The 17250-nt window shown below is 33.3% G+C and overlaps 1 protein-coding gene across 2 annotated transcripts in view; it reads left to right on the top strand.

The window, feature by feature from the left end:
- The window catches only part of LOC107043065 (tumor protein D54), a 24403-nt gene extending 7943 nt beyond the window's left edge, over positions 1-16460 (top strand). Inside the window, exons 1-6 of one of the 2 annotated variants that reach the window (XM_015264367.1) lie at positions 8775-9287; positions 10837-10973; positions 12427-12575; positions 13549-13608; positions 14569-14731; positions 15141-16460. In XM_015264367.1, coding sequence (XP_015119853.1) covers positions 8885-9287; positions 10837-10973; positions 12427-12575; positions 13549-13608; positions 14569-14731; positions 15141-15281 — 1053 coding nt within the window. In that variant the 5' untranslated portion in view covers positions 8775-8884 and the 3' untranslated portion in view covers positions 15282-16460. Of the gene's footprint in view, positions 1-8774; positions 9288-10836; positions 10974-12426; positions 12576-13548; positions 13609-14568; positions 14732-15140 lie in introns of those variants that run through there. The other variant, XM_015264366.1, reaches the window with a different exon arrangement.
- Positions 16461-17250: the final 790 nt, after the last annotated feature.

Below are 17250 nucleotides of genomic sequence, written 5' to 3'. Positions count from 1 at the left end.
TAGTTTCCGAGATAATCGCGAAAAACGAAAATGCAAAAAAAAATTAATTTAATTCATCTTGTATAGGGTGTAGGAAGTGGAAAAACGCAGTTGAATTTTTATACACATGTGTGTTTCACGCAGCTGTATTGTTATACACCTGTGTGTTTCACACAGTGGTATTCAGATACTCCTGTGTATTTCACACTCCTGTGTGTATAAACACACAGGTGTATAAAACTTCAACTGCGTGAAACACACAGGTGTATAAAAATACAACTGCGTGAAACACACCGGTGTATAAAAGTGCAACTGCATGAAACACACAGTAGTATGAAACTTCAACTGCGTGAAATACACAGCAGTATGAAAATTCGGCTGCGTGAAACACACAAACTTCACGCATGCGTGGAGTGTATGGAGTGTGCGGGAGTGATTCACGCAATGGTACGAATAGTCACGGCCTTTAGAAATTAATACATTCATTTACAAAAAATATTTCTTGAGCTAAGAGGCTCAGATGGTTTTCAGAGGAGAAATCAATTGTATTGCCATTCCATATTCTGCCACATACAAAACATAGGTTCGATAAAAAAAATTGGTTAAGCAAATAAAAACGAATGAATTTGTATAGGTAGTTCGATGAATATCAATTTCTCGCTTCACCAATCGATTCATCAGCCCAGGGAATTATTCATTCGGAAGAAACTTCCGCGTTGTTGAGAGGAACGATATGAATGCAATCCTTCATTTCTTCATCCGCTCCAAAAGTTTTTCCAACAGCATGAATGGAAAAATAACAAGACCCATCACACGATTAATTCCACTGGTTTCACTGCTCCATCAACGGGTTAGATAATGTCCATAATTTATGTACCTGTCAATCTCCGCGACGAGGGATGGATCCACAAACTTTTACGATCAACAATGAGCTCACTCACGTGCGGAGTAACACGTTTGACGTGAAAACAAACGAGCGAATGAATCTGTAAACAGAAGTTATCACACAGTTGAACATTTTCACATGGGAAAATAGGGATATTCAATTCATTTTATTTTGGGGAGGAAGTAGGTAAATTAGATCGTATGGACTTTATGAAGCTTAATACGTGAGAAATTCCACAACATTACTATTTCCGTTATTGGATAACAACTACGAAAATTTTGCGAAGGACGGGGGTAAATGACGTCACAACACCGTATACTTGGTCGACGTGTCCATGTTTTGCCAACTAAATTGATTTTTTTTCAATTTTTTCAATTGTGAGTAATCATAATCATAATCTCTTTATAAAAGCAATACGACCGATGAGAATCACATGTTCCAATTTATCAGCTGTTAAATATTCATATTAGAATAAATAATTTGCTCATTTTCTAATCCCTATGCTCACTGAATAAGATTTTAATCATAATTACAATTCAATTCCTTCGAGAACACACTTTAGAGTGTGAATTTCTGGAATTCAATGTTTGTTGATACTCTGGTAAAAGTGCGTTCCCTTAGCAAACGCAATATTAAGAAAGTAGAATTATTCTATTTTTCTCTGACCTAAATTATCTGGACAATTATGATTCGTTTATTCATGTAACATAGAATGGTATTCAATTCTCTTTTGTTTGTTAGGGGGGCTTCATGAAAATTTGTCAATTAAATTGACAAATTTGACGATTGAAAATGGTTTAATCCTATTAAACCACGAACTGAGAGAGAGAACCAACTCAACACGAAAGCCAGTTTCAGGGTCTGTCCCACTGGCATATCTCTAATGTGATGAAAAATGAAAAATGATAGTATGATTTTCCCATTCTACCTCAGCTCGTTAATGATAATCTATAATTATTAATCACGATTGCGTGACCGATTGAATGAAATTCGATTTTCCCTCTCTAATTCCACTTTAAAAATGGATCGCGATACGTATCGATGTCGTTACCATGTGATTATGGTGCCCACAGCGGGTTATTTTACTCGCAATATAACCTTGCATCATGTACTCAACCACTGCGTTCATGAACATGTCGCGTCGTATCAATGGAAATGTGGGCTGAGGGATTTTTGTGTGCACAGATGCATCAAGGAGATGCACTCGAAATGAAAATATCACGTGGACCTCTCCTTTGCCAAGTACATATTTCTCTTTCATTTGGGTGCACATTTCCTAGGTATTTATTCTGGAGTCTCGCTATTTACAGTGAAAATAGGGCGGGCTGATGATGGCTCTGTTTGAGGATGGAAAATTGTTTTTGCCATTCAAGATCTTTTTTGATGGGAATATTTATGAGAATGCGATGCAGCCGACTCACCGAGTGGAGACGCAATCAAGCGAATATTGCATTCCAATGACGAAATGGAATATTTCGGGATTATTTTTATATTTTTCGAATAGTTTTTTTCAATAAATTTTCATATTACAATAAATGATTCGCTCATGTTATAATTCCGATGCTCACTGAATAAGATTTCAATCATAATTACAATTCTCTTACGATTTACGATTACGATTGTATTCATGAAAACCGCCTTACTTTCTCCATTCATTCGAGATATTGGTCATGCTTTCGAAAATAAAATGTATCAAATACCCCTATTGAACTCTTCTCTTAATATTTTCATTCGTAATCAGAACAAAATTCAAAAAACGTTTTGATGATAAATTAATAATAATAATTTATCAGTGGCGTCGTAAAAAAGAATTTCACATGAAGCTTTCGAAAAATCTCCCGTGACATTTGCCCCTATAATACTTTGCTCCTGCGAGCAACCCATAATTAATCGACATTCAAAATTGCCTCATTACACTTCATCACTGGACAACAGAATTGATGAGATTTTTTTCTTAATTTTCCTCCTGCGCTTATGAGCGAGCTTCCAAGTATCCCATTACGGTGAGAGTCCACTAACGAAGTCCGGTGGTGACTCATTCTCCTGAAAAGCCAGTTCAGTAGGTTCTGCGGTGCTTTGGCCAGACAAGGCTCTCCCACCCAGTTTCTGTGGTAAATAAGGAGAAAGTTCCTGCTCTTTTTCTATCCTCCGGTTATTTCTCCATTCTTTACGTTTTTCTGCATTTTTTTACGTCATAAAGCCTTGCTATTGATCATAGTTTTTTGCCCATGATAGCGGCCACCGATAACGGACCCAGCAATTTCAATTCTTTTTTCATGCGTTCATTCGTTGTTTTCGTTATTATTCCTGCGGCGTTGAGTATCATTTATCATCACACGATCGATTCCAACTGCTGGGAATGGGATCGTGGAGATTATTTTGGGTTCAGTGGAGTGTGAATTATTTATTTTTACGTTGATTGGGAGTGGAAACGAATAACTAACGGATAACAAACAAGTGGATGATTGCATTTTTTTTATAAATGAGTATAGTCATTGTTGCTAGTAAATTAGTAATTTGCTTCCAAATGGATTCTCTTTTTTTAACTCTTATTTCACTATTCTCTTCTTCTATTTTTTCATGTCATATTACTATCATCAATTGAAATGTCATCAAAATTTAGTCTAATATTTCGTTCTCAAGACTTGAATTCGTTTTCAGTCCGGGTTTAATCAAAAAATTATGGGCAATATCTCAGCCTATGAACCATGAATAAACGAATCATAATTGTCCAAATCATTTAGGTCAGAGAAAAATAGAATAATTCTATTTTCTTAATATTGCGTTTACTAAGGTTTTCTTCGAACAAAGTTGATTAGAATTAATAGCTAGAATTATGAGATTATCTCACATTTTTGACGTTAAGGATAGGAGAATCTGAATGCGATATAGTGAAAATGATGATCGATTTTTTCACTTTGAACAAATAATATTAAAATCCAAATACAAAATTTCTGATATGAATAAAAAGAAGCTGTCACTCAATATTCCAAATGAAGTTTTAATTTTTAATTTGGTGCTGAAAACACGAGATGACAATATTCTAAGCGCGGAATTATACTGATGAGATGAACAACAGATGAATTGAATTACCGTGTGGACTAACTAAAAATTGATAACAGTGTGGGCACGCACTTTTACCAGAGTATCAACAAACATTGAATTCCAGAAATTCACACTCTAAAGTGTCTTCTAGAAGGAATTGAATTGTAATTATGATTAAAATCTTACTCAGTCAGCATAGGAATTAGAGCATGAGCAAATCATTTATTGTAATATGAAACTTGAACAGCTGATAAATTGGAACGTATTTTTGCAATGAGAATGATTATAAGCAATTGGAAGGAAACAGGCCATCATGAACGAGCGCTAGTTCATGAAAAAAATCCATGAAATTCGATTGATCCCTTATATGAAAATTTCGAAAAAAAATTAGAAAAAGACAGCATACATGCACAATCTAAAAATTGCATATTCGGACTTTCGAGATTATATTTACTTGCCCTAACACAAAAAATTAGAAATTTAAATTGAGCGATCACAAGCTTCCATTCGAAAGCAAAACGTGATGAATTATTATTCTTATTTCGATGAACAAAACAGGAAAAACCATTGTCCCTCAGTCTTCAGTTCTACTTCCGTTCCTTGTGACCCTCACAAAATCACGAATATTAATGTTTATAAATAACTCAAACAAGTGGAGATGTGTTCGTCGTTATGAAGATTAATTACTCCGTTTTTTGTCCATCTACCATTGTAGAGAGGAAAACCATGAAAAACAGAGTGTATTTGTCAACGCCCTATGATTAATCCTCACTCCCCTACACCGCGAGGCGACCTTTGGTGGAACGTATCAGCGGTACCTCGAGATATCGATCCTTCCAAAACAACAACAGAAAAAACTAGAGGGGAATTTTATAACCTCAGTTTATTTTCCAGTTGAACTACAATACGAGTAGGAACAAAGTTGCATGTCGATACGGTTTTCCTCGTTTGAGTCCTATATCTTCGGGGTGCGCGTATGCCTTGACCTTGAGCTTCAGGTTCTATTTGTAGAATTTTAAGAAATGAATTCGAATGGAGTCGGATCGATTCGATATTCCATCGTCTTGTTTCTTGAAGTTTGGATGAATTACTTAAAAATGGAGACGATTTCACGCGGATATAAGATTCAAGGATATCAAAGTACTTTGGCTATTTTTTCTCCACACGGAGAGAAATATTCAATGAAAATTACCTATCGTTTCCGTAATTCCGGAGCGAAATGTGGTCGTAGAAAATTTTACGGAACTGCCACGGAATTTTTCCAGTGCGTTCCGTAATTTTTATCTGAATCTCCTGTGAAAAATTACGATACCGTCACTTAAATTTTCTGAGTCGATTCCGTAATCGGTGAGCGAATTGTGAGTTCCGTAATTTTTACTGAACATTTCTCTCTGTGCAGTGAAAATGTTTTTTACTTTTGTAGTAGAACATAAGAGCTTTCATTTGAGCCCCATTTGACCCTTCGTTTCCAGTCATTTTACGATGATTTTATTATTCAAACCTTGCAGCCTTCAATTTCAATCTCGATATTGAACCGTTAGAAAACATTTTACAAATCTGAAAAAATTAGAAAATTTACTTCTGGAGGAAGATTGATGGAATAATTTAAAAATTGCAATTTTGTAAAATATAGAGCATTTTCTATAAATAATTGATAAACAATCAATTTTTCAACATAAAAAACATTTGTTCGGAATCGCAACAAATTTGTTCAAATTCAGAAGTTTACCAGAAATTTATTTCATGTCTAAAAAAATTAGCTTTCCGAAAGTTTAAACAATTTCAATTATTTATTTATAAACATGAATGTTTAAAAAATGATACTTCGCTAAATGTAATTTTAATGGCGCTGAATATTCATGATTTTTTGAAATTTTTATTCACGCAATTTAATGAACAAATTTTATGATTGTAAATGATTGAATCTATAGTCTGCAATAATAATAATCCTCTAATTATTATTTTTTATTTATGAAACTAATTCATTGACTCAACAATGCAATGATCGAGTCGATAAAGTCAATTTCATAGATATAAAGTAATAATACTAGGAGAAATTAGAATAAAAAATGAAAATAAAAACTAAATTAAAAAGTAACATTAAAAAATTAAAAAATTAAATTAAAACTAAAAATTCATATAGACACAGGAGTTCCGTTTTCCCTTAAATGATTTCAAGGGTCATGCAATATGATTTCATGACCGCCTGATTTCGGAGAGAACAATGATTTCACGCGATTTCCCCTTGGAATATAAATCTATTAAACGAAATTGGGCACTGAATATTTATTAAAAAAACTTCGGTTTTTGTGGATCAATTAGTCACGATTATACGTACCAGCGAAAGTTTCGGGTGAATGTACTGTCTACGGTCGTTAATTTTTGCGTAAGAACGTGATAATAAACAATTAACACTAGAATTATTTTCGTTGTAATACTTACAAGAGTGAAATTGCAATTTAGAGAAAATCGAAGTATGGACATTCCGTGGAATAATGTGATTATCGGACAGATAATGTGCTATGGAGACTGAGAATAGCTCCATCAGAACGTCAGGGGAAAATCGCTAGTGAATTATTTTTTCAATTTATTATTGAAAATTTGCTTTTTTCGATTTTTTCAACAATTTTTTTATGTACTATCGTGTTGATGCCCTTTTCCTGTCACATTCAATATTCCTCCTTTCAATTCGTTGTTCATAATCATTCTCATTTCAAAAATCAATACGACCGATGAGAATCACATGTCTCAATTTATCAGCTGTTAAATTTTCATATTACAATAAATGATTTGCTCATGTTTTAATTCCTGTGCTCACTGAATAAGATTTTAATCATAATTACAATTCAATTCCTTCTAGAACACACTTTAGAGTGTAAATTTCTGGAATTCAATGTTTGTTGATACTCTGGTAAAAGTGCGTGCCCACACTGTTATCAATTTTTAGTTAGTTCACACGGTAATTCAATTAATCTGTTGTTCATCTCATCAATATAATTCCGTGCTTAGAATATTGTCATCTCGTGTTTTCAGCACCAAATTAAAAATTAAAACTTCATTTGGAATATTGAGTCACAGCTTCTTTTTATTCATATCAGAAATTTTGTATTTGGATATTAATATTATTTGTTCAAAGTGAAAAAATCGATCATCATTTTCACTATATTGCATTCAGATTCTCCTATCCTTAACGTCAAAAATGTGAGATAATCTCATAATTCTAGCTATTAATTCTAATCAGCTTTGTTCGAAGAAAACCTTAGTAAACGCAATATTAAGAAAGTAGAATTATTCTATTTTCCTCTGACCAAAATGATTTGGACAATTGTGATTCGTTTATTCATGTTTCATAGAATGGTATTCAATTCTCTTTTATTTATTAGGCGGGCTTCACGAAAATCCGACGCAGAACGATTGCACTCATGATAATCGTCTTACTTTCTCCATTCGTTCGAAATATTGAACATGCTTTGTTTTTTAGAAACGAGTCGATACGACCTTCCGCTAAATCAATCGCATGGAATTCAAAATTACTCATTCCTTCCATGAATTAAAAAATTAATGTTATTGAAAAATGAAAATTTCATGATGTTTCATTTCACTGAAATCACCGAAATTTCCCATCAAATACTTCGCTTTTGTTCTGCTCTTTTCACTACTCACAATGATAATCATGCTCATGTTCTAAATAACCCGAACATTGTTCAGGCCTAGATCCTTCAATATACCGTTGCACCGGCAGGTGGGGAGTAGACTCCCCTCGTCATTTTTTGTTGTCTCTCACCTCTTGAGCAAAAAATAATGGACCCTCTCTCTCTCTCGCCCACAACGAGACAGGCGAGACCGGTTTAAACTCGAGTGTCACGCCATCGTACCTCGAGATCCTGAACTAAACTCAATGATTCTCGATCCCCGGGCACCTCTTCGCCGTGTAGATCCGCACTACCGATCACTGCCAGCTGTTGCTGGCGTCTCCTTACATTCACACGTGTCCATACACCCGCCAAATGAATTTTTGTGACTTTTCGAGTGCGAAATCTGTTGGATCTTCAGTAGGACTTACTGTTCGATCCAAATACCTCGGATCACTACAGGATATCTAGTATAATTGTGATTATTCCTCTTTAAATCGTGTTGAGATGTGATTTGTTTTTTCAAGTGATCACTGAAAACTCTTAATTAACTAGACTACAACGAAAATTATCAGAACAGTTTATTTTTGTGAGATTTGGTTTTCAATATTTTTCAGTTTATTGAGAGATGAAAGAGTTTTGTTTCGTTTTTCCTCTGCACTGAGAGAAACATTTGGTCTGCCGAAAAACTATATGTTCCCCTGAAGAGGTCTGTTGTCGTATTGAATCAATTTACTTGCGGACAAAAAAGAAAGTTTACACCAACGCATGATAATTAATTTTCTTAGTAGTAATTGTTCTCGTGAGACGTTTATGTCTTTCGGGTAAATACATTCGTTCTACAGAGAATTATATGAGGCTCCGGTATTATCAAGTCAATGTTATTGAGTAGTGTATATCTTTGTCCAACAAACACTTATAATTTCCATGGAACAAATGATGATTTCAAGAGGAAACTACAATTTTCTTGCTGAAAACTGTAGAATAATCCAATTGAAAATGTGTAATTATCTCGAAAACAATTGATTTCAGGAGAAAGTATGTCGAGACCTTTTTTGAAGCTGATTAAATTCTCCGCAAAAAATTCCTTATCACATTTTCCTCTAGAACCACTTCTTATTGGGATAATCCCACCTTGAATAAGCCACAAAAAAATTCATTATTCTGTTCGGTTTAGTTGTGTTACGTTTTACCACTTTACTATAAAATCAAATAAATTCAGTAAATCCGTAAATTTGTGTTTGTGAATCGATAACGTGATGAAGGGTGTTCAACCCAGCCCCTGAGGTCAAGGATCCCCTCCATTATCATTACCCAAGTGAAGTGATTGTCACTGTTCACAATGAAGGACGACAGTTCAGAGACACGTGAGAATAACTCGAGTGATTTGTCATCAAAGAGACCATGTCACGAACATGGCGATGACTGTCCAAGTGAGAACGAGCGGGAATTCGAGTCACTCGAGTACGAGGAGGACGTGTATTACTCGAAATTAGCTGCAACGCCTAGTTTCGATGATATCGATGAACTCAGTATCAGTGAGGAGATCGTTATGCACTGCTGGAAGGACTCTAATTGCGAACTCGATGAAATTGTCGTCGACGACACCGATCTTGTGTTTGTGGAGGGGAAGGAGGGGAGTAGGAGGATGAGGAGATCTATTAGGATTATTTTTCAGGAATTATCCAAGTCGTATTTGGAGAAGATTAGCAGGGGGCAGAGGAGGCTTATGGAACGACTGAAAGGTGTTTTTTGTGGTCCCTCTTTTATTCAATTAAGGATATTCAAGCATCTCAAACATTTTTTAATTCAATTGCGTGAGAATATTACGAATTACATTTTGCACAGAATTATTACTTTTTTAAACATTCGTTGTTTATAAATGAATAGGGGAGAGTGGGGCAAAATGGAACAGTCGAAAAACTATTATTTGACGCAATTCAAGTGAATTTTTTTTTATTCACTTTTGTTTATTTAATTTTTTTAATTCCTCAGAGTATCAATGAGAATTAGAAGTTTCCATTCATGAAACTGCAAAATGCAATGTCCAGAGGAGGTCCTGAGGGAGATGCAGAGGGGAAAAAAGAGAATGTGATGCTGAATTTTAATCGAATGGAAAAGAAAAGTGTAATCGGCCTAATTTAATCAATTGAATTATAAGACGAATAGAAAATTATTATTCTCATCAGTACTCCTAATAATAAAAAAGGTTGCTAAACAAAAGTTGTTAAAAAATTTTTTTTGCTTGAATTACGTCAAATAATCGTTTTTTGGCAGTTTCATTTTGCCCCACTCTCCTCTAATAGAAATTATTTAAACTTTCGGAAAGCTAATTTTTTTAGGCATGAAATTCTTCCTTTCACTCGAGAAAAAAATTGCCAAAGTACTTGGATATCCTTACAGTTCACGTACGAAAAGGTTTCATAGAAACACGTAGCGAATTCACTAGTTGATCCTGTTGGATTTTTATTGAAAAATATCATTGACATGACTTGACTCATTATTTCAGTAGGGAAACAATAAAACGATTTAAGTTGCGTTTTCGAGGAATATCTCCGAAACTAAGGGAGATAACGAAATTTTCATCAGGACCTTTTTTGTAGAGCGAATTGAGGGCTACAAAAAAGGTTCTAACGAAAATTTTGATATCCCCCCTAGATTTCAAGATATTCATTGAAAACCGGCCAATAGTCAAAATCAACTTAAACCGTCACTATTCATTTGGTGATTTATCTCCGTAGTGAGTGGTTTTATGAAAAAATTTCGCTAGACGTTTTTTGTAGCTGAGAAAATCTCCAATAGACAATATGTTTTGACTTTTTATCACTCATCCACTCATCCAGACATAATTACGAAATTGATAGACACAGGAACGATGAACGAAAAAAAATTATCGATAAAATTGACAAGCGATAGAAATTGGAGAATAATCGGAAAAAATTAATAATAATTACACTTATTATTACACTTGTAAGATTTTTTTTATTGGTGAAATTTCCTCTTGATTCTCTCGACCAATTTAATTCAATTACGATAGCCAAGAGAAATTGCAAGGATTTCTTCATGTTCTGCTCGCTGTAAGCTAGGGAGAAACTGTTCGAAAAAATTTGATGACTCCGGAGAAAATATTTGTGTCAATGACTGCAACGTTTCATAATTTCCTCATAAATTTTTTAACGGTTGAACGAAGTTAAGAAATTTTACGTTAATGCAACTGGGGCTTCGAAGAGGCGTTTGAATTCTCCACTTCTGTCCTTTATTTTACAATTTACCTCGTTTATCCTTTGGTTTTAGGAGAGGACGCTCTGCACTCGGGGTTAAACTCGGGATTAAATTCACCGTCGATGGATAATATTGCGAACGAGCTTGCGGGGATGACGCCCGAGCAGCAGGAGGAGCAGAAGGAGGAATGGAGGCGTGAATTGGCCAAGGTAAATGTTTATTAAATCCCTTTTTTATTTTTTATTTTTTTCATCTAAACAGAAGCTATTTAAAAAAATTATTTTATTCATGAATAATTTGTTTGTTTATTGATTCATTTATTTATTTACTTATTAATTAAGTAATTAATTAATAAGGAAATAAATGAATGAATAATTATAATTATTATATTTATTCATTATGATGGATAATTATTATAATGAATAAATAATTAATTAACTAAAAATTGATGAATTGATTAATTAATTAATTTATAAAGCCAACTGAGCCAATTATAAGGACAAATTAAATACATTTATTTATAAATGCTAAATTGAAATGTTTAATTAAATCGACATAAATGGTAAACGAAGGCCCGATTGAGTTGCGATAATCATAAGAAAAATAAGAGAGGAGTTATGAATGTGGAGATTCTATAAAATATTATTTCTGTGAATTTTAGTTACATTCGCATCTTTTTCCAGTGAGGGACACCCAAAAACTCCTCTGAGAGGTTTCCCCTGACAATTTTTGAGAATATAATTTAATTGAATTTCTATTGGAGATTATGCAACTTTACAAAAATCAATAGATTTTGATTTTTCTATTGAAATTTTAGAGTTTTTTCCGCAATATTTTTTTTCCAACAATGAAATCGAAGAAGAAATGCATAAAAAATCATGCCCAAGAATTTTTACAGAAACAATGCCAACAGAAACAAATGTACAGAAAAATTCACATCTACAGACATTTTTTTATAAACAAATATCTATTTAAAAATGTGGGGGATGTCGCATGAAAAAAAAATAAGTTCTCAAACAAATCTTGTTTGGGCCAACAAAATCGCCAGTTGAAAATTACCAAAAAAATAATAGTTTCGTTCGAATTTGAAAGTCTCAAACATGAATAATTGCTCTGCGTTCAACAACAACGAAATATTTGGCTCAAGAGGTGGATCATTCATACAGGCCTTTTCAGGATAAAAATATCTTTTAGTTTATCAAGAAATATTTTTTCCCTAAGTTACAATATTGCTGTCATATCATTATTATTATTTCATTTAAGAATTAATTTTTTGTCTGTGATTATTGAATAGCTGAAACTACAAACTACTATCCCTCGTTTCATATAAAACGAGCATTTGCCGGGAGCAAAATACGTATCGAATAACGAAGAAGTTGTGCTAGAAATGACATTTCTTGCTTGCACAGAGAATAAAATTTTTTTGAAAAGACAATCTGTTTTTGCAATAAAAATTTTCAATCTCGGCGCACGCTTCGCATATCTGGCGCAAAAAATCCTTTTTTGCAAATTTTTAACGAACGATTTTCTTGGCCCAAGTAAGACTTGTTTGAGAACTCTGCTGTTTTCCTCCCAGTGAAATTCAATAGAATTTCTGAAAGAAAGCCAGGTGTTTCTATTAAATTTTTTCACACGTGTTCACAACGTAATGTGCAATTTCAGGTAGAAGAGGAGATACAGACCCTCAGACACGTACTATCGAGCAAGGTCAGAGTGTCACAGGAGTTGAAACGTAAGTTAGGGATCACTGTCTGGAAGGATATAACGGACGACGTTAACCAGGGTATTCGCAACGTCAAGGAAAGCCATGTGTACGTAACCATCTCCTATTATCTTCATTTAGTACGAGTTAGTTAGTTAGCACGGAGTTCCGGGTGCATGGGGTCTTGCACACGCGTGTCAGAAAAAAGTCACAAGTGAACATTTTAACTTTACCTCAAAATCATCTCCAGCTGCGGACATAACAGATCATCCGTATTTTTCTTTTTTTTTTCATTCATATGTTCGTGTTTGAAATTAATGTCAACTGATCCATTCAAGATAATTGCTTGTCAAGGCGATGACACATCAACAAAATGAAGTTTTTTACAACTTCTTTGATCATTGGTAGATTTAAAAAATTAATTTGAATTAATAATTAAAATTAATTTAATATCATTAATATTATCTAATAATATAATTATATAATATAGCATAATATAATGTATATTTATTATTTTAAAAAGTAATAAAAATAAGAATAAATCAATTTTATTATTAAATAATTAATTAATAATTAATTAATTTTAATTTTTTTTATCTACTAATGATGAAAAAAACCGAAAAATTGGAATAAAAAAAAACTCAAATTTTTTTTCGTCAATATATTATGTGTGTGGAAACCAAAATTCAAGGCAGTCTATCAAAAATCCAGGTAAGGGTATTATTTCAAAGATTTTATGCCTGCACAGTCACCTACAGTCATTGAAAAAAATTGAAACTTGATTTTTTCTCCTTTTTGGAGTATAAAAAATAAGTACCAAAGTCATCTCTATGACAGAGACAACTCCCTGAAACTTTCAAATTTCACCTCGGTCTCCCCTTAATTAATTTATGGGTCAATTGACATTTTTTGTAGTGAAAAATTTGATTCGATCTGTACATATTAGGGATTCTAATAAAATTAGTTGAGCTTCTCCCTCGGATTTTCAAGGTGATGGTTGAGTCCTAAAATATTTCGAAATTATAAAATCATTTTTTTTGTTCTGGATCATTTTGTTTTCTTTTACTTTTGGTTGGGTTCAGTTATCAGAACGTCGGTGAGAAACTCGGTCACTTCACCAGGGCGGTCTCCGAAAACAGTTTGTAAGTATCAGAAGCAAAACACATGAAAGAACAAAAGAAGAAGTCGAAAGCTAAGCGAATGATCACGGCATTTCCTGATCAGGTTTTGGTCGTTGAATAATTACTAGATTTTATTGCAACTTGATAACATGTACATAGGTTCGAGCTTCAACAGTTTCTATTAACATTAATTTTATTTATTTATTTATTTAAATAACGAAGCGGTAAAACGATTTAAGTCGACGTGGCTCTTGGCTAAGTTTTCGAGGAATATCTCCGAATCTAAGGGAGATAGCGAAATTTTCGTAATAATGTTTTTCATAGGGTAAATTGAGGGCTACAAAAAAGGTTATGAGGAAAATTTTGCTATCTGCCTTAGATCGTGAGATATCCTAAACTGAGGAATAGTCAGAATCGAAGTGAACCGTTTTACTGTTTTGTTATTACTTTTTTATCATGGATCATTCTCATCTATTTAATTTTTACTAATTTTCTCTCCTTCGGTTTTGAGGGAGATGAGTGATGATATACACAAACACATTTCATGGAAAAACCTGGCGGATCCGATAGATAATTCTATTGAATTTCTATTGGAAATTCTGTAAGTATTAGAAAAAATTAGCGGAGTTTCATTTTCCTCTACAATTTTTTCTATTGATTCATTTTCTATAGAAAATCCTCGACATGATTTTTTTATTTTTTCCACTCCATTCTTTTCTCTTTTTATTCAGAAAATCAAACAAAAAAACTGAAAAAATTTGTATCGAGGAATTTCTATAGAAAATATCTTAATAGAATAAGTTGTATAGAAAAGATCGAATTCTAAAAAATCTGGAGACAAGCTGCGGAATTATTCAATAAAATCAGCAAAAAACTAATGGAGAGTTCAATGGAAACATAACAGAATTCTCTAGCCAATTCACTAGGTTTTTCTATGAAATTCTTTCGTACGTTGATTGATTGTCTATGGTTGTGAATTAGATTCCAGAAAACAGAGTCAGTATGCAAACAGGCTGCTGGACTCACCACCAGTATTTTGGGGGGTTTCGGCAGTGGAATTACAATGAAACTCGGACAGATGCGTAACTCAGACAGTTTTCGATCACTTGAGGAGAAAGTTGGATCTGCCTATGAAAATGTCAAGGTAAAGTATTGAAAATTAATATTTTCACTGTTATTTATGTCTTTCAATGAACATTGAAAGTGATTTATCTATTCAAATGTTATATTATTTGATTCACTTCCATACAAATTCATTATAAATTTTATCACAAATTCAAATAGTCCAAAAATGCGCGTGACAAAGATTTTCTTCAATTGTTCGCTAATGAATCGCTGGAATTAAATCATTTCTTCATCTAAAATGTAGCTATTATTGAGCCCTGTCCATCGACATTAATTGAAAATCAATTCATTTAATAATTTTTTCATTTTTGAATTATTCCAAAAATCGGTTGTCCCACAATAACTAAAAAAGTGTTCTGAATTAATGGAATGACTTGTTATTTTCATTTTATCCTCTTGAATTAAATTGAATTCTTGTCTTTCTTCAGGGCAAGGTGACCCCATCGAGATCAACATCAACCCAGAGCTTCGACGAGGCCCTGCGAGAGGCAGAGGCCTCCAGACGTGCCTCTGGGGCACCATCAGTCGCCACAAGCCCCACAATTCCCGAAGAGAAACCATTGTCATAGAGTTTGTCCAACAGTCGGCCTTTGACCCCACAATGCGACAATAACAACTATTCACCGTATGGAAGTAATACATGGGTCGGTCGTCTCGTCCATTTCTACTATTGTTCACACTGTAACACGTACTCGAGGTCCAACCATAATATTTAACGAGCTTTCGAACTCTTAATGTCGAACATTAGTTCACGATTGGAGAATATCGTGGACTTGAGGAGGACTTTATCAATTAAACGTGCTTTCTAAAAATCCAAACATGTGGCGCTGATGCAATGATTATTGTAATTACTCTGACAATGCAATCTTCGAGAGTTCTGCAGTGGGAAAAATAATCCTGGCAATTTGAATGGAAGAGTCAAGTTTACAAGAAAAGCGAGGGCTTTTTTTCGAGAAGGCAAATTCATTGAGAAATGAGACCATCAATCACACAGCACTGTTGAGTCTTTCAAATATATATCTAATCCGTTTTTATGTCATTGAGAGGGGAACATTATTCTTTGAATTACTATTTCGTTTATTCAGGAATCAGGACGTAGAATATCTCGAGAGGAGACGATTTTTCGTATTTTTTATGATTAAATTGGTCTTGATGATGAGCAGTGCGAGAGGGAAATGTTGGGGGATTTTTTTGGTCCGGAGTCAAAAAATGGAATTGCCACGAAAATATCTTCAGACTTTTCCTCTGAAAAATTCTCATTATCAAAACATTTTAGTAATTATGAAAATGCGAAAAATCGAGTCGTACAATTTTTTCTTTCTTCACCATTTTTGCAACTAATTTTTTATTTTCCTTCTAGAGCTCGAAAGAACATCACTTTATAGTAATGGGATATCAATTATTTCCCGGGGCGTAAAACAATATCATTAATTAAGCCTGGGGAATTTTGGAAGTGTCAAGTATTTTATAAACGACTCCCCGCAGTTGAATCCAACGATCGGGAGTTCATTCCTTCATTTCGATTTTGAATTATTCCAAATATGATAAATAAACAGGTGTACTTACGACACGTAGTATAACCGATGTATTCAGCTTCAAAGACGAAAATTTGAGTTACTTTCCTTCTACTTTTTTTTTAGATTCTAAGGTAAAATGTGGTTAATACAATTGCATCTGTCCACCTGGCGAATAATGTCTCTGCCAATGTAATCCTTATTCTTACTGGTAAATAAATTATTTCATCAGAATAACGTGTTTTTTTTCCGATAGTTTAAGGATTTTTTTTATAGAAAAAGCATACAAACTTTTATTAGAACTAGATACAAAAATAGTAGGTACATTTTGCTCGTCGTTTTGCAGTTTTGAGTTTCATTGTTTTCTCATTTAAATTCCATTTATACTTATTCGATATCCCAATCCAGTCATTTCCCCATTTTACTGAAAACCAGAAGTATTTTCTTTTTTTTTAATTTAAATTTCATGTTAATTAAGTTTAATATAAATTTTTACGATACTTCCCAGAGAAATTAAGGTAAAAGGGGGTACTGTGAGACACTTTTCACGCGACGCAAGGTATTTCCATTCACTCGGAGTAAATCGAACAACAAAATCTCATTTTTTTTAATTATTTGATGAGTTCAATTATTATTTTATTGAAAATAATTATTTTATTGACATCAATTTATTTTTTACATGATGATCATGTCCGTGTTGATGAGAAAAGTAGAAAAATTCCATCATCAAAAAAATGTATCACATCATTTGTTAATCATGAAATAATCCCAACGATTTTAAAATTTCAATTGAAAAATGAACAATAGTTTGAAAATCCAATTCGAGATATTTTTTTACGCATTTTACAATTTTCAGTTTAATGATTTTCTCATTAAGATACCATTTATATTCATTTAATATTCCAATCCAGTCATTTCCCAATTTTATTCAAAATCAGAAGCATTTTTTTCTCATTTTAAATTAAAATTCACATGAATCAATTTGAATATAAAAATTTATATTCAAATTAATTCATAAGAAGTA

Source organism: Diachasma alloeum, unplaced genomic scaffold, assembly GCF_001412515.2.
Source record: "Diachasma alloeum isolate Michigan unplaced genomic scaffold, Dall2.0 Dall_scaffold_00547, whole genome shotgun sequence".
Lineage (NCBI taxonomy): Eukaryota > Metazoa > Arthropoda > Insecta > Hymenoptera > Braconidae > Diachasma > Diachasma alloeum.
This window is presented reverse-complemented; position numbering and strand designations above follow the sequence as displayed.